This window comes from Trichechus manatus, unplaced genomic scaffold, assembly GCF_000243295.1.
Source record: "Trichechus manatus latirostris isolate Lorelei unplaced genomic scaffold, TriManLat1.0 scaffold00021, whole genome shotgun sequence".
NCBI classification, from domain to species: Eukaryota; Metazoa; Chordata; class Mammalia; order Sirenia; family Trichechidae; genus Trichechus; species Trichechus manatus.
The window spans coordinates 23,450,485-23,473,123 of NW_004443957.1; the positions used below are offsets into that span (position 1 = coordinate 23,450,485).

The 22,639-nt window shown below is 37.4% G+C and overlaps 1 protein-coding gene across 1 annotated transcript in view; it reads left to right on the forward strand.

Annotated features, from left to right (window-relative positions):
- HMCN1 (hemicentin 1) overlaps positions 1–22,639 on the forward strand; it is a 545,341-nt gene that overhangs the window by 264,475 nt on the left and 258,227 nt on the right. Inside the window, exons 12-15 of the mRNA XM_004372917.2 lie at positions 12,599–12,740; positions 13,860–13,987; positions 17,358–17,471; positions 21,208–21,366. Coding sequence (XP_004372974.1) covers positions 12,599–12,740; positions 13,860–13,987; positions 17,358–17,471; positions 21,208–21,366 — 543 coding nt within the window. The remainder of the gene's footprint in view (positions 1–12,598; positions 12,741–13,859; positions 13,988–17,357; positions 17,472–21,207; positions 21,367–22,639) is intronic.

Genomic DNA, 22,639 nt, shown 5'->3' on the forward strand with positions numbered 1-22,639 from the left:
CATTGCCACCAGCAGTGCATAAGAGTTCCCATCTCCCCGCAGCCCCTCCAACATTTGTTATTTCCAGTGTTTTTGATTCGTGCCAGTAATGCCAGGGTGAGATGGTATCTCATTTCATTTAACAATTTTTTATCCAAATTGTTCCATGACATTAGTTACATTTTTCATATTGTGTCAACATTCTCATTATTTCCATTCTTTTTGTTCTAGTTCCATGAATCTAGCTTCCCTGTCCCTCCTTAGCTTCTCGTTTTTGTTATAGAGTAAATGTTGACCGTTTGGTCTCATATTGTTGATTTATTTAAGGGAGCACAATATCCACAGGTGATATTGTTTATTTTACAAGCCAATCTATTACTGTGATGAAAGGGGACCACCAGGAGAACCACTATATAATTACATGTGCCTTCCTATACACTATACACAGGAGTGACTTCAGTTCCAAGTTCAAAGGGTATCTTAGGGCAATAATCACAGGAGTTCCTCTAGTCTCTGTTGGTCCGGTAAGTGTGGCCATTTTTAGTAATTTGACTTTTGTTATACACTTTTCTCTCATTCTAACCAGGACCTTCTATTGTGTCCCTGGTCAGAAATGTCAGTAGTGATAGCCAGGCACCATCTAGTTCTTTTGGTCTCAGGCTGTGGATCTTGTGGGCCATTAAGTCCTACGGATTAATTTCTTCCTTGAGTTTTTGGTTTCCTTCACTTTCCTTTGTTTCAGATAGGAAGAGACCAATAGTTGTATCTTAGATGGCTGCTCAAAAGCTTTTAAGACCTCACAAGCTACCCACCGGTCTAGACTGTAGAACATTATCTTTATGAACTTTGTTATGTCAGTTGATGGAGTTTTCCCATGAGACTATGGTCCCAAGCCATTAAACCCAGTAAACCCATCCCGTGAGGTGTTTGGTTATGCCTTGGCAGTATCCATAAGTGTGCCTCCTATGTGATTTAATATATATATGAATGTATATACTACTCACATAGACATGTATATACATGTCTGCAGATATACCTGTACATGCATATTTGAATATTCACATGTGCCTTCCGATACACATATGCGTGTGTATGTCTACCTATGTAACCACACACATATTTTATTGTTTGTTTTTATTGTTGTTACACAATTGTCTGCTACAGTGTTTGCCAAATTGTCCCTTATTCTTCCGTACTTCTTAGTGTCTTCATTTATGTTGGACAAGTTTTGCAGTCTTCACCTATAGTGGGTATTGTCTTTCTCATCACCAAAAATAACAAGTGTGTACTATCTAGAAAGTGATTCCCCCTCCCATCCCTGGGAACCATCAAAGAATATTGCTTCCTGTGTGTATATCTGTTCTTGACTCTTTATAAAAGTAGTCCCATACGATATTTGTCCTTTTGTGATTGACTTATTTCACTCAGCACAATGTCCTCCAGATTCATCTGTATTATAAGATGTATTGCAGACTCCTTATTATTCTTTATAGTTGTGTAGTATTCCATTGTATGTATGTGCCACAATTTGTTTATCCATTCATATGTTGATGTGCACTTAGGTTGTTTCCATAGTTTTGCTATTGTGAATAATGCTGCAGTGAGCATAGGTGTGCATGTGTCTATTCGTGTCACTGCTCTTGTATCTCTTGAATTTATACCTAGGAGTGAGATTGCTGGATCATAACATATTTCTATTTCTAGCTTTTTGAGGAGGTGCCATATTGTTTTATAGTGGTTGTACCATTTCACATTCTCGCCAACAATGTATAAGAGTTCCAATTCCCCCACAGCCTTGTCAGCATTTGTTGTGTTCTATTTTATTGATCATTGCCACTTTTGCGGGAGTGAGATGGTATCTCATTGTAGTTTTGATTTACGTCTCTCTAATGGTGGCACAGTGGTTAAAGCAATTGACTGCTAATCAAAAGGTTGGCAGTTCGAAGCCACCAGTGTCTCCATGGGAGAAAGATGTGGCAGTCTGCTTCCATAGAGATTGACAGCTTTGGAAACCCTGTTCGGTCACTATGAGTCAGAATCAATTCAGTGGCAGTGGGTTTTGGAATGGCTAATGGAGCCCTGAGTCGCCTGGGTCACAGGGGTTAAGTGCTCAGCTGCTAACTGAAAAGTTGGCAGTTTGAATCCACCAGCTTCTTTGTGGGAGAAAGATGTGACAGTTTGCTTCCCTAAAGATTCACAGCTTTAGAAGCCCTATGGGGCAGTTCTACTCTGTCCTATAGGGTCACTATGAGTTGGAATCGACTTGATAGCAGTGGGTTTGGTTTTGAATGGCTAATGATCAGGAGCATCTTTTAATGTATTTGAGTGTTCTCTTTAGTGAATTGTCTGTTCATGACCTTTGCCCATTTTTTGATTGGATTATTTGTATTTGTTGTTGTTGTTGAGTTGTTGAAGTTTTCTATATATTTTAGAGATTAGACCCTTATCAGATGTATCTTTGCCAAAGATTTTTTCCCAATCTGGGTGGGTTTATTCCTAGGTATTTAATCCTTTTGGAGATTACTGTAAATGATATTGATTTCTTGATTCCCTTTTCAAAGTCCTCTTTGTTAATATAGAGGAACCCAAATGATTTTTGTTTGTTGATCTTGTACCCTGTCACTTTGCTGAATCCTTCTATTAGTTCCAGTAACTTCCTTGTGGAGTCTCTGGGATTTTCTATGTAGAGAATCATGTCATCTGTGAATAAGGATAGTTACTTCTTCTTTTCCAATTTTAATGCCCATTATTGCTCTAGCTAGAACTTCCAGTACAGTATTAAATAGGAATGGTGATAAACGGCATCTTTGTCTCATTTCCATTCTCAAGGGACTCTCAATCTTTCTCGTTGAGAGAAATGTTGGCTGTTGGTTTTGCATATATGGTCTTAATTATGTTGAGGAATTTCCCTTCTTTTCCTATTTCGCTGAGAGTTTTTATCAGGAAAGCGTGTTGGATTTTATCAAATGCCTTTTCTTGTCAATTGAGATGATCAAGTGGTTCTTTTCCCTTGTTTTATTTATGTGGTGAATTACACCGATTAATTTGCAAATACTGAACCATCTTTGCATCCCTGGTATGAATTCCATTTGATTGTGATGTATTATTTTTTTGAAATGCTGTTGGCTAGAATTTTGTTGAGAATTTTTGCATCTGTATTCATAAGAGACATTGATCTGTAAATTTCTTTTTTGGTGGTGTCTTTGCCTGGCTTTTCTATCAGGGTTATGCTAGCTTGATAGAATAATTTAGGATGTATTCCTTCCTTTTCTATGTTCTGGAATAGTTTGAATAAAATTAGTGGTAGAATTCTCCTGTGAAGCCATCTGGGCTGTAGACTTCTTCTGTTGGGAGATTTTTTTTTCACTTAATGCCATCTTCAGTTTCTTCTTTTGTTATGGGTCTGTTCAAATTTTCTATCTGCATTTGTGTTATTTAGGTAGGCAGTGCCTTTCTAGGAATTCACCCATTTCTTCTAGGTTTTCAAATTTGTTGAAGTGCAGTTTTTCATAATAGTTTGTCATGATATTCTTTATCTCAGTTCTTTTGTTATGTCACCCATCTCATTTCTTATTTTGGTTATTTGCATCTTCTCATTTTTTCCCTTTGTCAGTTTGACCAGTGGTTTGTCAATTTTATTGATCCTCTCAAAGAACCAACTTCTAGTCTTGTTGATTCTTTCTGTTTTGTATTTCATTTATTTTTGCTTTGATCTTTATTATTTCCTTTTTTTCTGATGACCGTGGACTTCTTGTGCTGCTTCATTTCTATTTGTTTGAATTTTAGAGTTAAGTTGTTGATTTTAGTCCTTTCTACTTTTTTTACGTGTGCATTTATTGCTATAAATTCTCCTCTGAGAACTGCTTCTGCTGTGTCCCAAAGGTTTTGGTATGTTGTGTTATCATTCTCATTTGATTCTAAGAATTTTTTAATTTCATTTTTAATTTCTTCTATTACCCAATTGATTTTAAGTAAGGTGTTGTTAATTTTCTGTGTATTTAGTACTTTTCCTTGTTCTTTTTGTTATTGATTTCTAGTTTTTTAGTGTTGTGATTGTAGAAGATGCCTTGTATTATTTCAGTGTTTTTTAATTTACTGAAGCTGACTTTGTGGCCTAATATATGGTCTAGAAAAAGATCTATGTATGTTGGATAAGAATATGTACTGTGCTGCTGTTTGGTGGTATGTTCTATATATGTATATGAGGTTGAGTTGGTTGATTGTGTTATTTAGATCTTCTGTATCTTTGTTGAGTTTCTTTCTAATTGTTCTCTCCATCATCGAAATTGATGTGTTATAGTTTCCTACTATTATTGCAGAGCTATTTCTCTTTTCAATTTTTTTAGAGTTTGTTTTATGTATTTTGGAACTGTGTCATTGGGTGGGTAAATATTTATTATGGTTATGTCCTCTTGGTGGATTGATCCTTTAATCATTATATAATGGCCTTCCTTGTCTCTAATAACGGATTTTGACTTAAAGTCTATTTTATCAGAGATTATTATTGCCACTGCTGCTGTCTTTTGGTTACTCTTTGCATGAAGTATTTTTCTCCATCCTCTGATATTTAACTCTTCTGTGTCTTTGTGTCTAAGTTGTGTGTCTTCTAGGCACCATATTGATGGGTCATTTTTTTTTTATCCATTCTGCTACTTTCTGTCTCTTAACTGGTGTATTTAAACCACTTACATTCAGTATGCTTATCATTAGGTATGAATTTACTGCTGCCATTTTGTTATACTTTTTATTATGATGTTAATGATTTCTTTGTTATATTTAATTTTCTGTGATGAGTTCTTTTTGTTTATTGACTTTCTTTTCCCTTCCAACATTGTTGTAGAGTTTATGTTTGCTGAGTCTTTTTGATTTTCTTCTTCTTTTTTTTTTTGGTGAGTAGATTTGTTAATTTTCTTTGTGCTTAGCTGGAATTTACCTTTCTCTTCCTAAGTTTAAAACAGTCTATTATATCTTGGTGTCACCTTGACTTCCTGTCTAGATGGAAATACTATAACTACACTCTTCATCCTCCCTTTTTGCTTTGAGGTTGTTGTTGTTTACGGATTGACATCTCTTGTTCCCTGTTTTCGATTTTGCAGCTTTACTTTACATTTGAGAATTCTTTGTCTGGGTTGATATTTGGGTGATGCTTTCATGTGTCTTAATCTCAGGATGTTGTCTGATGTCATTGGTTCTCTGTCCAAAAGACTCCCTTTAATATTTCTTGTAAGGTTGGTCTCGTTTTCACAAATTCTCTTAATTTTGTTTTACCTGGGATGTCATAGTTTTACCTTCATATATGAAAGACAATTTTGCTGATCTATGATTCTTGGTTGGCAATTCTTTTCTTTCAGGGTTTTATACGTGTCATCCCATAGCCTTCTTGTCTGCATAGTTTGTGCTGATAAGTCAGCACTTAAGGTTATTGGTGCCACTTTGTAGGTGATATTTCATTTTTCACGAGCTGCTATTAGAATTCTTTCTTTGTCTTTGGTTTTGGTAAGTTTTATTATGATATGTCTTGGTGCCTTTCTTTTGGGGTCTATCCGATATGAGGTTCATTGAGCTTCTTGGAGTGATATCTTCTTGTTTTTCATGATAGTAGGGAAGTTTTCTGTCAGTAAATCTTCAAAAATTCTCTCTGTGGTTTCTTCCTTTCCTCATCTTGTGGAATTCCAATTACACATAAATTCTTCCTCTTGATAATGTCCCACATAAGTCTTAGGCTTTCTTCATTCTTTTGTCTGAGTGTTCTTCAAACAGGTTAGTGTAGGTAATTTGTCCTCTATTTCACTGATTCTTTCTTCTATTGCTTCAATTCTCCTTTTTTCCTCTCTTGAATTATCCCTGGTAGCATAGTGGTTAAGAGCTACAGCTGCTAACCAAAAGGTCAGCAGTTCAAATCCACCAGATGGTCTTTGGAAACTCTATGGGGTAGTTCTACTCTGTCCTATAGGGTCACTATGAGTTGGAATCAACTCGACGGCAAAGGGTTTGGTTTTTGGTTTATTGAGTTATCTATTTCTGATATTTCATTGTTAATCTTCTGGATTTCTAGTTGTTGCTTTTGTGTGGTTTCTAATTTTTTTGTTTTGTCATTTTGTTTTTGTATTGTTTTTCTGAATTCTTCTAGGGTTTTGTCTGTGTTTTCCGTGATCTCTTTGAGGATCTTCTGTGGAAGTCTTTTGAATTCCTTTTACCGTTTCTTCTTCAGGAAGGTTTTCTGCATTCCTTTTACCGTTTCTTCTTCAGGAAGGTTTTCTGCTTTTTTTTTTTTGAGTCATCTTATCCTGTTTCTTGATATGGTTTTTGCTACTGTCTGTTGTCTCTAAGGCCTTAAGGTGTTATTGTATTTATTGATTGTATATTTGTTTGTTTTGTCTTTTTTTTTTTTTTTTTTTGATATATGAGGGTGGGCAGATCAGGCTGTTTACTGATCACTCATCTGATGGTACAGGAGTGCTCACCACCTGTCACCGGGTGGATGGAGCAGTGGCAGGTAGGATAAGCCTGTGTCACTGTTCACTGGGCATGTGAGATGGCTGAAGGTGGGCTGAGTGGGTACTTTTTGAGGCCTGTTGTTGATCCAGCAGTGTAAGAGTGCTCACAGCTGCTCACCAGTTTAGAGGGGCAACAGCCCGGAGGTGTGCCAGGTGTCAGGGACTGTCTGAGTGCTCTCTCACTGCTCACTGGATGGATGGGACTGTGAGCCAGGGGCGGGGGAATGTGGCTGGAATGCTGTCACAGCACTTTCCAGGGCAAGGCAGTGGGCAGGGGTTAGGTTGGTGATTGAGGGCACCGAAGCTCTCCCATGCCGCTTAACAGGGTGGGGTGGCAGGAGAGGGGGTAGGGTTGAATAGCTGGAAGCTCTGGAACACCACTGCTCAGCAGTGGGCAGGGAGGGGGATGGCGGATAGGGCTGGATGGGAGGGAGATAGGAGTCTAATACTTTGGTCCCTGGTGGTCAGGGCTGGAGGCATGGGGGTGGGGGTTCATACCTCTAATCACCAGTAGCCTAGAAGGAGAGGGAACATGATCCTCTAGTTGCAGGGTGAGGGTGCCAGGCACTTCCCATTGACTGCAGCTAGCAATCAGGACCTGGTCTTGATCAAGTGCAAGGAGAGGGTAGAAATCCAGACGATTAACAATGAAATATCAGAAATAGATAACTCAATAAACCAAAAACCAAACCCTTTGCTGTCTGGTCTGGCGGGGGACCTTGACACTCTACAGATCATTACTCCATGTGCACCACCCACCCCAATGGTCAGGGTGTGCCACTGGTGTGCAGCCCTGTCTCTGGGTCCTGGCTCCCTCCCTGCTTTGTGGATCCCAAGATCCCTGGAGCTCTTGAACACCTTCTTGTTCTTTCCTTCTTTTGATACAGTTCATACCCTGCTCACCTTGCCTTACACCAGGTATGTCAACACCGTTTATCTGTCTCCTGTTGGGAATTCTGTGCAGTTGCCTTTCTGTGTTCCTCACCTGGGATCACTGCTGGCTTTGCCCCAGGGTGACCACGCTGTGCTGGCAGGTCACCTCTCCTCCATATCTCTCCTTGTTCACTGTTTTTGTTCAGTTTCTTCTTCCATTCAGTATTCAATCTAATTCTTTATCCTTTCATTTTATGCCCAGGGTTCCAAGATTGCCCTCTATATCCATTTCACTTGGTTTCTCAGGTCTTTGCTGTAAAGGGGCGACAAGGTGTGTCTGACTAGTCCACCATCTTGGCTCCTCTTTGTACATATATATTTTTTAAATACTGTATTACTTATTTTGTCATAGTTTATCATGCTTAATAATGTAATGGAATAATAAAAATAATAATAGCAAATGCTTTTTAGTGCCTACCATGCAAGCATTGTTCTAAGTGTTTTATGTATATTAACTAATCTAACCCACAATAGTCCAGTGAGGTGAGTACTATTATTATCTCCATTAAGGTATAGACAGGCATTATAGAGCTAGCAAGGCCTGAATTTGAATGTTAGCTCAACCTTTGAGTTACTTTGGGAAAATCATTCAACCTTTTTTGAGCCTTAGTTTCCTTATCTGTAAAATAGCAATAACACATATTTCATAGCGCTGTTGTGGAAAATAAATGATGGGTCTAGTGTTAGATACCTGGCACATAATAGGCACTCAGACATTAGTTCACTTTCCTATTTCAGTGATATAACTACTAGAAGTATAGATTTAGCTCCTACTTCTACATAGTATGGAGCTCTGGTGGCACAGTGGTTAAAGAGCTCGGCTGCGAACCAAAGGGTCGGCAGTTTGAATCCACCACTCACTCCTTGGAAACCCTATGGGGCAGTTCTACTCTGTCCTATAGGGTCGCTGTGAGTCAGAATTGACTGAATGGCAGCAGATTTGGTTTTTAGCTTTCTTTTTTTTTTTTTTGCATAGTATACTTTTCTATATTCTATGAGATCTTTGAGGGCAGAAGGTGTCTGAAATGTAGGTTTAGTAAATATTTGTTGAATGAATGAATAGGAACGTACAGAAATTTGCTGGATATACCAGTGGTAAGTAATATTGTAAACTGTTCATTAGGTAATTCAAAGATTAGCATTATCTGATTAATTTGTAGTTAAATCACCTGGAAGAGAAAGTTCTTACATCTCTGTGTTTCCTACCAGAAACGCAGCAACAATAAATCAGACCCAGCTGACTGCTAATAGGAAACATGCCTCAGGAGTCTGAAGATGACATTATCAATTTCCAAGAGAGTGAGGCAGAATGCTATCTTCCCTAGTCTTTGCAGGAGGTCCCTGGGTGGTGCAAATGGTTTGTGCTGGGCTACTAAACAAAAGGTTGGAGGTTTGAATCCACCTAGCAGTGTCACAGAAGAAAGGCCTGGCGCTCTACTTACATAAGATTACAGCCATTGAAAACCCTATGAAGCAGTTCTACTCTTACACACATGGGGTCATCATGAGTCAGAATCAACTCCATACGATACGTTTTTGTTTTTGTTTTTGTTTTTTTAAGTCTTTGCAGGCAGAGTGAAGGTGGTTTTCACTACTACTCACTTATAATTCTCTATTTTGTTGTTTATTATTAATAGTGTGTTCAGACACCTAACTCTTAAAGTAGTGTTTTTTATTTTTATTATCATATAATATATATTGAATTCTTTTAAGTCATTGGTGAGAAATTATAGAAACTTATGTTTTTATGTAATTAAAATGTAAAGAACAAATATGGTAAAATTTGCCTAAAAGAGTTATATGTTCCCATTGCTTTGGCTCATGAAAAGCAAATTGTTATAGATGATGACAGTGTTGATGGTTGATGGTGGTGATGCTAGTGGTGATGATGGTGATAATGGAATGATGATGACGATGGTGATGAGATGGTAATGATGAAACGAGCTTGAAAACCAACTGGAAAAATGGATTACTTCTTTCCAAGTCTACAGTTGGACTCTGGCCTTCTACATGTAATTTTAGCACTATTTTTTTTTTTTTTTTACCAAAAAATAGGGTATAACATTATAAATCAAGAGATTTAGATTGGGTTTGCTCATGGGCAAATGAGTTCACTTCATTGATGGAGTTGAACTATTTCAATTTCATGTTCTTACTCCATTAAAAATATTAAAACAAGAGAAGCATTTTTAAACAGACCTTTTAAGAGTAGTTTTAGGTTTACAGAAAGCTTCCATATACCTTCTTCCCCCACCCACCCCTGTCTACTGTTTCTCATATTATTAAGTTATTAACATTTTGTATTCATGTGGTACATATATTTACATATGGTACATGTGGTTTACAATATGGATACATGATTATTAACTAAAGTTTATAGTTTACATTATGGTTCACTCCTTGTGTTGGACAGTCCTATGGGTTTTGACAAATGCATAAGGGAGGGGCGTTTTTATGAATTAAAAAAAATTAACAGTCAAAACAAATAGAGTAAAATATATTATACTCTTATTTAACCTAATTAAATGAAGGCTAAATCATTTTGACCATCTTTATTCAACTGTTATTTGGTGGAAACCCAGTTTTGCTTCTCTAAGTTAGTTCATGTCCTTTCTGATTTTCTTATCATTAGCCAGAATATTCTTTCTAGGGCAATGGTAGATTTCTCGCCTTCTGTAAGATGATGTCATCCCATCTGTGTGTTGCACACAGACTTATTTCTTGACCCTAAGCAACACCCTATATCCAGGCTTTATTTGCTAAGTGACCTCTTAGTTGTCTGCATCCTGGTTTGGGTAACTGAAGTTAACATTCACTTTGATATCTGAACTGCAAAGCCTACCAGTGGGATCCTTACTGGGAGAGATGCCAGGCCAACTCTGGCAGACTCTTTTGGAAGGCACCATGTTTAGATGAAATCCTAAAATGTGCCTGAATTTTTGCAGCGATCCTATGTCAATATGAGCTAGATGTGAGAAACAGTTTTTGTGATAAATGTGGGTATTCAATAAATTTTGAAGAGAAAGAAATGTTCCTTCTTCCCCTCATCTCCTGCAACACCCCACAGCATGAGTAGTCCCCCAGCATTTCAGGATTGATGGACTTCAGGTGGAATCACAATTTGAACTCACTGGCTGTGGCCAGTCTGCCTTTGACCTTGCACATTTCCCTAGCCCTGTGTTCACCAAGAAGGATCCATGCAATAACGAGGCTATCAACTAGGTCCACAGACCAGAAAAACCTTTCAAACACTGACTTCAAAGACTAGATCATCATAATTTGAGAAACACAATGTAAACAGGAAAATAGGGGAGTGATTGTAAGCTGCTAGTGATTAAGCGCTAATTAGGTTCATTTGCTTGTGTAGCTCCTGCCGTCCAACAGTGCCAATTATCTCTTTCAGATGTATGAAGATTCTTCAAACTGATTTTTCTTAGTAAAACTAAGACATCATTTGCAGACTAAGTTATAGAGAGAATACATTATAAATATATCCAGATCTCACTAACTGAATTTCCCAATTTCACTTACAGTAAAAACATAAGTAAATGGAAAGCAGACCCCATGTCAGTTTGGCTCATCGGGGTATCCCTAGAATTTAGCACGGTGCCTGGCACATGATCATTGAACAAACAAACAAAATAACAAACATTATTGAATGAATTTATTTAATTTTATTAACACTCAGGGAATCTGTTTCAGACACTTTGGAGATGAATTTATTTTCATTGTTTTAATTGATTGGGGATATTTATACTAAGAAAATCATTTAATATTTCTTTAGTGATACCTTCTTTGAAGATGAATTCCTCTTGTGTAGTAAAGTAGATATAAAATGTATAATTGATTAGGCCAAATATATCAACATTGCAGGGTTTGTCCCAGAGAATTTTTTAATTATTGTGCTTTAAGTGAAAGTTTACAATTTAAGTTAGTCTCTCATACAAAAACTTATACGTACATTGTTATGTGACCCTAGCTGCTCTCCCTATACTGTGACAGCGCACTCCTCCTTTCCACCCCGGATTTCTCGTGTCCGTTCAACCAGCTCCTGACCTTTTCTACCTTCTCATCTCACCTACCGGACAGGAGCTGCCATTTAATCTCATGTGTCTACTTGAGCTAAGAAGCACACTCTTCACAGGTATCTTTTTATGTCCCATAGTCCAGTCTAATCTTTGTCTGAAGAGTTGGCCTCGGGAATGGTTTTAGTTTTAGGCTAACAGAGAGTCTATGGGCCATGTCTTCTGGGGTCCCTGCAGTCTCAATCAAACCATTAAGTCTGGTCTTTTACTAGAATTTGAGTTCTGCACCCGACTGTTCTCCTGCTCCATCAGGGACTGTGTTGTGTTCCCTGTCAGGGTGGTCATTGGTGGTAGCCGGGCACCACCAGATAATTTTTTTTTTTCTTTTTGACATAGATTTCCTTATGTTTTGGTTTTTGATTCTTGATTTAGTGTTTCCTTTTCAGAAGTTTTTTTCTTATAATGCAATAATTGATATTTCTTGTTGTGTCAAGGTCGTTTGTATCCAATGGCATGAGGCAAATGCTCAGTATTGCAGGATGTTGAAGGAGTGGCAGGTATCACAGGTCAAAGCCCAGTTATAGTTCATGGCGTGCATTCCATCAATAGTTTTAAGTGTCTGTTAAATGCAAGCTACTGCATAACATGCAAGGAATGTTAAAATTTTATGGAATGTAATGGAATATGGAATAATATGAAAGACATTGTCTCCAAACCCAACACAATTGTAATCTAGTAAATAAAAAGAGAAAGATTAGTCCAAACAAAGCAGACAGCATAGTCAGGACAAGTTGTGGCTCCAAACCTGTGTTCACTGTCCAGAAAGAGCCAAAGGCTCGATCTAGAGACTTCACCTGGAAAGGGGTTTATACTGAACCTGCAGACAGATACCAGTGGTCAGCTTGTGGGAACAAGGGCCACATGGTCACCAGCGGAGACACAAAAACATGACATTGGGATAAACTTCATTTACTTTCAAAGAGAGTTTACTTATCCTGCTGTTGCTACTTTTTTGATTTCCCTCCTGCACAGGAAGGGCCGGATCCCTGATAGTGTCATCATAGAGGAAGGCAATAAATGCGTGGTGGTGAGAAGCCGACAAATGTGCTAATGAGGAAGCTCCTAACCCTAAATTCGGAGACATTGTTTTCTCTTCATTTGCAGAACCACCCAAAGTCACGGTGATGCCCAAGAATCAATCTTTCACAGGAGGGTCTGAGGTCTCCATTATGTGCTCTGTAACAGGTTATCCTAAACCAAAGATCGCCTGGACCGTGAATGATATGTTTATTGTGGGTTCACACAGGTACTGGGTTTGTATCATGTTCTTTGTTTTCATTGAGTGAGAAAAACTGATAAATTTCCAGACAAAACTAATCTGGCCAAATCCCTAAGATTAACTGAGATTTGACCAAAACCCACAGCTTTAGATTTTTCTAAGCAAGCCAGGAAATGTCTAAAGAATAATAAATGATAAATTTATAGAGCTTGTGGTTATTAAGTTTGAATCCAATAGCTGGGACTAAGTACTCCCTGATACTTTGAGTTATATGACATAACACTGTAACACTTGGTTTACCTTGGATGACTAAAATGGGGGTAATAAATATTCTGTGGAGTAAAGGAATGTGTAACTTTAACTAATCTAATAAAGGCATGGTTCTGAGATTTAACAGAAGAGAGAGAGAGGCAAAGGACATGACAGTAGCTTTGATTAAAGTGAGTATAGACATTCTTGTAACTACTATCTGCTTTGGTCATACTACATTAAGAGGTATTTTGTTCTTCTGGATGCTTTTTAAAGACACTGAATCCTCTTATACTCAAAGAGCGTAATGAATGTGTGGAAAATAAACAGCAAAGTTTCTAACCATCGGGCTTCCATTACTCTGGGTTTGGCGTGAGGAAGAAGGCTTAGGTATGATCCAGCAAGTTGAGCCAGATTCTATTCCTAGACTCATCAGTGACTTGCTGTGTGACATGAGGCATTTTATCCCTGAGGTTTTCATTTTGAAGAATAGTTTAACATAGCATTTCACCACATGGAACAAGATTGCCTGGGTGCAAATTCCATTTATTTCACTTACTGACTCTGACTTTGGTCAAGTTATGTACCCTCTTTGCTCATCTGTAAAATAGAGACAATAATAGTATCTAATTTATTGGGTTGTTATGAAGATTAAAATGTTAATAAATGAAAAACTGGAACAGTCCCTGGCACATAGCAAGTGCTAGATACATGTCAGCTATTATTATTATTATTATATCTCTGTTTGCAGAATGATGATGCTTATCATTTCTGCAGTGAATACCAAAAATATAACTATGAAATATTTGAAAATATTTGAAAGGAAGTTGCTATAGTACCTTGATACTATTATTATGGTATTTTTAATTTTATCTTCTTTTTGTTTATTATCCCTAGGTATAGGATAACTTCAGATGGTACCTTATTTATCAAAAATGCAGTTCCCAAAGATGCAGGGGTATATGGCTGCCTGGCAAGTAATTTAGCTGGAACAGATAAACAGACGTCTATACTTAGATACACTGGCAAGTATTATCAGTTTGAAAGACAATTAAAGTAGGATGAATAGCATAAAAAGCAATGTAAAAATATTTTTCTGAAGATTAGTATTAGAGAAGATTTATATACAATATTATAATTTAATTATCCACTTCATATATTGATTAAATCAAATATTGTAACTAATTTAAGTTAAAAATTCAGGGAGTGAATAGCTTCTGTAGTCAACAGAAATCAAGAAAGCTTCCAGATTATGGCAGTTCCAGATTGTTCACAAAATTTTGCCTTCCACGATTCATCTCCTCTCCATAATATTTAACTTTCAAATTAATAAATTTTATATCTTTTCTAGCTTATCTCAACTTCTATTTTATATTTCTCATTTACAGCCCAAACTGTTTATAGTATTTCTGTCATTTATCTTGTCTAAGTATTATTTTCATTTTTCTTTTTCTTTTTTAATTATTGTACTTTAGATGAAGGTTTACAGAACAAACTAGCTTCTCATTAAACAATTAGTACATGTATTGTTTTGTGACATTAACAACCCCACGACATGTCAACACTCTCCCCTTTTCAACCTTTGGTTCCTTATTACGAGCTTTCCTGTCGCCTCCTGCCTCTTAGCCCTTGCCCCTGGGCTGGTGTGCCCCTTTAGTCTCATTTTGTTTTATGGGCCTGTCTAATCTTTGGCTGAAGGGTAAACCTCTGGAGTGACTTCATTACTGAGCTAAAAAGGTGTCCGGGTGCCATACTCTTGGGGTTTCTCCAGTCTCTGTCAGGCCAGTAAGTCTGGCCTTTTTTTGTGAGTTAAAATTTTATTCTTCATTTTTCTCCAGCTCTGTCTGGGACCCTCTATTGTGATCCCTGTCAGAGCAGTTGGTGGTGGTAGCCGGGCACCATCTAGTTGTGCTAGACTCAGTATGGTTTATTTTCGTTTTTCGTCTTCCATTTTTACCCTTCACACTCAAACATTTAATGAAGATCTACTTCATGGCAATTACTCTAGAGAATGTTTCTGTTTAATTTGTTCTTTCTTAGTCAAATAAGGGGTGAAGGTCCTATAAGCTGAGTGTTAGTTTATGAATTATGAATAATTAACGGCTAGCAATCCACCCTCTGATTCACCCGTATTCTCCATTTATTCATGATAAGGAAGTGAAACTGCCAGTGGAGAGGAAGGGGTGTAACAAGAGCCACAATATAGATGATTGGATCTGGAGTGGACAGTTGAGGGAGGAAACAAAAGAGCCACAAGTTTTCAACCTGGGAGCTGGGAAAGAAATGGTCTCACTTATACAAATGAGAGAAGTGGCATAGAGAATAAGTTTAGAAAGGAAGATGGGCTCCGATTTGGAGATAACAGAGTTAAAAATGTTAGCAGAACGCCCAGGTGGAGAGCGAGCAGATGGCTGGGTATGTAGAATGAGTGACTGACACAGAACTCTACCCTGGAGAAACAAATTTTGGTTCATTCACATAGGGGCCAAAGTATACAGCACATTTATTTAATTTGCTAAGCACCCAGAGTGTGCAAAATGCTGTGCTATAGACTGTAGAGTATAAATAAATAAATAAGTAAGTATCACATAGTCCTCATCTTCCAGGATCTTGCATAATGGCAGTGGAAACATAAGGAATATAACAAGGCAGAGAGACATGTACTACAGTGGAAAGTGAGCAGAAGGGAAGATTAATTCTAACTGTGGAATTTGCAAATATTTCTCAAAGGAGACAGAATTTAAACTCAGTCTACAAGAATGAATGGGATTTGAAGAGTTGTGGCAAAGGGCATTTCAGTCATAGGAAACGGGTTTAGCAAAGCAGGAAGGTATGATAAAATAGAGCATGTTTTGGGCTATTTATGCACCTTGCTCGACTACTAGCTGAGCAGTTAGTGGTTTGGACCCACCCAGAGGTGGCTTGGAAGAGAGGCCTGGCGATCTGCTTCCAAAAAGGTCACAGCCTTGAAAATCCTGTGGAGTAGCTCTACTCCACACACATGGGGTCTCCAAGAGTCAGAATCGTTTCAGTGGCAACTAACAACAGCAATACCTTGTGATAAAGTCCTGGAGATCTACTTCCAAAAGAAGACACACACACACACACACACACACACACACACACACACACAAAACAACCAAACCCATTACCTTTGAGTCAATTTTGACTCATAGCAACCCCATATGTGCAGAGTAGAACTGCACTCCATAGGGTTTTCAAGGCTGTGACCTTTCAGAAGCAGATTGCCAGGCCTATCTTCCAAGGCACCTACTGGCTGGGTTCAAAACTGCTAACCTTTCCTTTAGTAGTTCAGCATTTAACAGTTTGTGCCACCCAAGGACTCCTTCTAAAACATCACAGCCATTGAAAACCCTATGGAGTATATTCCACTCTGAAACACATGGGGTCGCCATGAGTCAGAACTGACTCGATGGCAAATGGTTTGGTTTTTTAGTGTATATCTCGTGATAAGTGAGGAAGTGTCTTGGAAAGTAAGGCTACAAAGAAAGTTACTCACCGATTTGTGATTTTTATAAGCCAAACTAAGAGGTTTGGGTAGTATTCTGAAAGCAATAGGGAATCAATGAAGGTTTTCAAGGAGAGGAGTGACACAATATTTGAGAAGTTAGCTCTTGGCTTTGTTTAAAACTACCTCAGTTGAAGTTAGCAAGTCCTAAAATGTTCAGTTGAGAGAAAATGTATGAGTGAATAAAGCATTAGGCACGGGGGCAAAGCAAACAGAGCTAAGGAAAGAAACTTAGGGAATGTCTGTATGTAACAGCAAAGGAAAAGCAGAGTCAAAACCAGAGACTTTTTTAATAAATGAAAATTTTAGCCTTAGACTGTAAATATCTCTCTGTAATTAGCTATGAATACCTTTAAAATCAGGGAGAAAACACTATAAACAAATTCATCTGCAGTTGTATTATCCTCAAACCTTAATTTAGCCGAGTCTTATCATCATCTCTCTTTTGATTATATTTCTATTATTATTATCATTGTCTCTGTTCCTTTAGTACTGATTTTATAAGATGTATTCAGCTTTCCAAGATTAGGTTTTCCTCTTTTTCATAAAGACCTATCAATTAATTTCCTAAATTTTTTGGACTCTGTTTTTATCATAATTATTTTGTGTGTGTGTGTGTGTGTTTTCTTTATTTTTGTCTAATATACTTTTTTTTCCTTTTGGCCTTAATAAATGATCTTTTAATCCACATATCCACGTGCATGCATATTACAAGAGCTCCCTTCTGTTTATATATTGAAATAGACACAAACACATAAATACTGATAGTTTTTGTTGTTGTTGTTGTTGATTCATTAGGTAAACATAAACAGAGTGCACGTGCTGGTGTGCTAGGCATTGACTATTTACGTATTTGTTCTTTTTAGAAGCCCCAAAATTGACGGTAGTTCAGAGTGAGCTCTTGGTTGCCCTCGGGGATACGACAGTTATGGAATGTAAAACTTCTGGTGTTCCCCCACCTCAAGTTAAATGGTTCAAAGGTATGTTTCTAAATGTATTCATCATGTCTGGTTCACTTAGTTTTGCTTTCTCTTTTTTAAAAAATGATCTGTTAAAAATTTGTTTTGGTATGTGACTTAGCGGCCCCATTAAATGTGTTTATGATCTCACTGGGGACGATAGCTCAAAATTTGAAACTCTAAATTTCAGGATTTGACATCTGGTGTGGATTACAAAACCATGAAAATCAAAGAAGGAAAAGTCGGCCTTTTCTAATCCAGCTGAACATTTTCTTTGTTAGTTTAGGATTGTTTCCTGTAGAAATTTGTCCAAGAATACTCAGTTTATATTTCAAATAGCCTCACTCATTGCAGTTCACCTTTCTTAGAAAAGATGGCTCTCACCATTTAAAAGTTGTCTAGGTTCTCGAGGATGCTTTTTATAAGGTACTCAAATATAAAGACACGCTTTAAAGCTTGCAGGCAATGAAAGACAAATGTATTCCACGGCCAGCTTCATCATGCGTGGCAGAGGCTTGTATCAAGTATGGGTTTCCTGTCTTCCTCACGTAAAGATTACACTTCTGTGATTCTATAATGAAAAGTAGTAATGTGCCACTTTGACCTTACTGAGAATACGCTTGGGTCCTGGTCCAGGCTGTTGCTGACAGTAGGTATTTGTGCAAAAAGCTCTGCTTCTGCTTCTGTCTCAGTTCTTCAGATTTATGAGAAAGAACAATTCCCACAAACACCCTAATAGGGAGGTTGCTAGGATTATTGAGATTCTGTTTGCAAAATACTTTTTAATCTTCAGATGAAAAACGCTAAATAGTACAAAGCACTATTGTTATGATTCTGTTTGTTAAATCACAGACATTCCCATAGCAACGGGTTGATGTCATAATAACAAAATTATGAATTCACCTCGAGTTCAAACTCTTGGGGAACATGAAGTGAAAAAGAAGAGCTTTATGCAGAAAACAAACACTATTAATAATACAAATCAAAAACAGGGTGGAAAAGTAGGAGATAATGCCATTTTTGTGGCTGTCCACATTAAACACTTTTAATCTTCATGTTTTCTCTGATAAGAAAACATTTCTGAATTTGCTCCTTAATCTGGTTTATTTCAGTTAACATATACTCATTTTTACTTATTCAAAATACTTAAATCTTTGAATTACAAATAAAATATGTATCAATTTTGAATTCACATTATAATTAAATAGATTCAGGAAAAAATGTGTTACAGAGGCAGTAATTTTTTTTTAATGTCAATAGTTTATGTTGAAAATAAAATTTCAAAATTTAATGGAGCATGCTGAGATCTCTGCCTGTATATAGCAGAGTCACACAGAGTCTTTTATTCTCCCAAATTGGAGCTCTCAATAAGTTAGTCTTCATGGCAGCCTGGTGCCACAAATGGCTTGGAAGCTAAGGGAGGAAGGAGGAAGCCATGCTCAAATGGTTCTCTTGACTGCCACTACCTGGAAGATTATGGAATCGACTCCTTATTACTCTTGTCTCAATCAGAGATGCTGGAGTTCAAGGGGCCCTGTATATAACATCCCATTTTCTACTCTGAGTTATGAACCAACAGAGATAGAACATGGCCATTAGATACTGACAGACCATATTGGAGGAAATTGCCCTGCTGTTCATGAGCAATAGGCAGATCTACCCTTCCCAGTGGTAATGACTGTTACATTCCACAATAGATTGTCAGGAAAGGTTATCTATTTTACTGTATATTTCTAATCCTAATATTTAATATAGGGATTAGATTAAAACTAAGTGATCCCTATTTCATTTTTATCTCAAATTTTTCTAGGGCTTTTCAGTAATGTGATGGCTAACTTTCCAGTTGAAATCAAGAAAGGATAGATTACCAAAATGTGATCAAAATGTGAACTTGACTGAAGTAGTTTTTTCAAATTTATATTTTCTTTCATTACTGTTACTCTTGAAACATGTTTTAAAAAATTTTAATTTTGAAAAAAAAAACTATTAACAAAGAGATCTTTATTTCATTCTATTATGTTCTCTGACCTATACAGAAGAAATAAGGGAGAGGTAGAGTCCAAAAACCTAAATGCACTTTAGTCCAAACATTTTAATACTCGATGAACAGCTAGGTCACATTGCATCCTCCCTTGGTGGAAGGAAAGTTTATGTCAACATCATCTGCTTTTATTTATGAAAATTTCCAAGAGACACATAGAGTCGGCTCTAGTTGCTTCTCTCATTCTCACATGGTATGTAGTAGCAAGCTCAAAAGGATGGTTGAGGTTTTAAATATTGGAATGCTGAAAAATACTTTGTTTTCGGCACTGTTGGTTGTTTATGTAATTTTTTTTTTTTTAATTTAGAGTTCCTTTGGACTCCCTTCCTTCCAAAAACATAAAAACAAAAAGAAAATTATCTGTCTGTTGCCTTGAGACTATTGGTTGGTGCTTCTTATAGTGTCCTAGAGAAATACTAGCTCCTGGGTTCTGTCTGCCCATTAGAGGCTGTCGTACTTACTTCTATGGGCCTCAGACAAAAGGGACATGGCTAGTGTGTGGGATTTTGGAGAGAACCTTTTCAGACTTGACATCTGGGAGTGCTGTGAAACTTCAAGAGCAATGGTTCTCAAACTTCCTGGATGTTTTGAGGAACTCCACATATTCTATATCACTCCTTACAAAAACAAACAACAAAATTGTGGACACTGAGCTGACATTAAACATCCAGGTCTATGCACATGGTATTTCACTGGTCATCCTGGTTAATTTCATTCTTTGGAGGGGTGACACCACTGGAGAAAGGAGAAGAGTGAAGAGAAACCTAATTTAACTTACAGCTTTGTTGAGGCATTGTTTGCCTTCAAATAAAACTGTTTATAAGGTGATGTGAGGTCCTGAAGGCAAACACAGCATATACATGTAGCCCAGACAAAATTCGTCTTTTCTGGGCCAGCCTTCCCTCCTGTTGAAGTAAAACTTCCATCTCCACACATTTACCCCCTAGGTGCCCCCCCGCAGCACCCCCCACAAAAACCCATAACTCCAACTTGCAAAACTTTGACGAAAAATACAGACTTTAGTGGCGATATTCTTGGAGATTCACATAACAAAACCCCTCTTACCAATATCGGAAGTTCTTCATCCATACTTTCTCTTCTCCCAACATGTTCTTCCCTATTCTCTTCAGCTAACTGTGGTTCCTTCCTCCTCAGCCTTCCTCCAGATCCTTTCTGCCAGCTTACATCTTTCACAAAACAAAATCTAACTGAATAGCATTCAGGAAATGAAAACCTGGTCATTAGCCAAACTAGGAAAATCTCTGGTCTCTCAAGCATTCCCTGGGTAACCGAAATTCCTTCTGCCATGAAGCAATGATAGAAATCTCCTTTTAACCTTTTTCTTCCCATTCCCTTCTACCTAGCACAGACATCATTACACCATTTCCCATTCCCCCAATGTAGCTTCAAAGAGCTTATTCTTACTTAGGTATATAGAAATTTAGAAATATTTGTACAAAATTCATTTTACGGCCAGACTTTTGTCTATAGGTTAGCCTGTAGACTTATATAGACTAATATTCAGCTGAATGCCAATAAACGCTTCATTCTCTCCTTACATAAACATTAAGTGCCTGCTTTGCACCAGACACTTGTATGTAAAAAACTTTGCGGTCAACTTTATTCAGAAGTTTTGAAATCAAACCAATAGCAGAGTCAATGTAAATATTCTGTAAATACTTCAGTGTTTAATGTTCTCCCCTTGTTTTGACTTAGGGGATCTTGAGTTGAGGCCCTCAACATTCCTTATTATTGACCCTCTTTTGGGACTCTTGAAGATTCAAGAAACACAAGATCTGGATGCTGGTGATTATACCTGTGTAGCCATCAATGATGCTGGAAGAGCAACTGGCAAGATAACTCTGGATGTTGGCTGTAAGCATCCCAGTTCTGATAGACAAATTTATTTCAGTGTCGATATGTTAGTATTCCATGTTTAATGACTTTGAAGCAGTTAGGTAGAAATTTTTGTCAGAATGCAAAAGTAAAGTGAGCATTTTGGATAACTAATACAATAATGATACTTAGCATTTATTAAGTGTTTTCTATGTACTGGGCATGGTGCAAATAACCTTTATATGCATTATCTCATTAAACCTTTGTAACAACCCCAAGAAGGTGATGCTGTCATTGTCTCAATTTTATAAAGAAGGAAACTGAGGTTTAAAAAGGCTAAAGAACTTGACCAGAGTCATAAAGCTAGGAAGGGGAAGCCTGGATATTTGAACCAAGGTTTTCTGGCTTTGGAGTCCTGGGTGGTGCAAACAGTTCACGTGCTCACTGATAACAGAAAGGTAGGTGTTTTGAGTCCCCCCAATGGTACCTTGGAAGAAAGGGCTGGTGATATTCTTTGGAAAAATCAGCCATTGAAAACCCTATGGAGCACTGTTCTACCCTGTTACACATAGGATCACATGAGTTGGAATCAACTCCACGGCAACTGGTTTGTTTGGTTTTTTTTCTGACTTCAGAGATTGTGTGCTTAACCAGAATATCAGATATTGCCAAACATACTCCCATCAGGAGTCATCCACTCTGACACACCAAATTTTTAAGTATTAACAACTGGAGACCAGGAATTAGACTTTGACCCTAGACCATAATTTGGAGTTGTTGTTGACAACAAAAGTAGCAGATTGTGCTTTCACCTTTTTTTTTTAATTCACAAGCAGTTGCTCCGCAGTGTATAAAATAAGTACTAACTACAAATAAATGTCCATTGCAATGTGAAGGATACAGCATGTGCATAACAACTGTAGTTGTGTCAAGAAGACTGGTCCTCCCTCCTTCTTTGTTCTTCCATCTCATGTCTCTTTTAAAAAACTCTCTACACAGATGGTAAAATACGAAATAAAACAGCTCAAACATGGCTGCTTAATTTAAACAGATAATTCAAACATTTACCTCAGTTAAAGCTTATAAGATATGACATTTCATTAAATTGTATTTTCACGTATGTATGATGGGGTCACCGTGAGTTGGAATCAACTTGAAGGCAACTGACAACAACAACATAATGATTTTTATGCCAAAGCTTTTTTTTTAAACAAAAATTAGGCACTATAAGGAAAATGCATTTTTTAAAAGAATAAAGTAACACGAAACATTTTAGTTTTATTATCTTAATTCTTGTAATGAATATAATAGC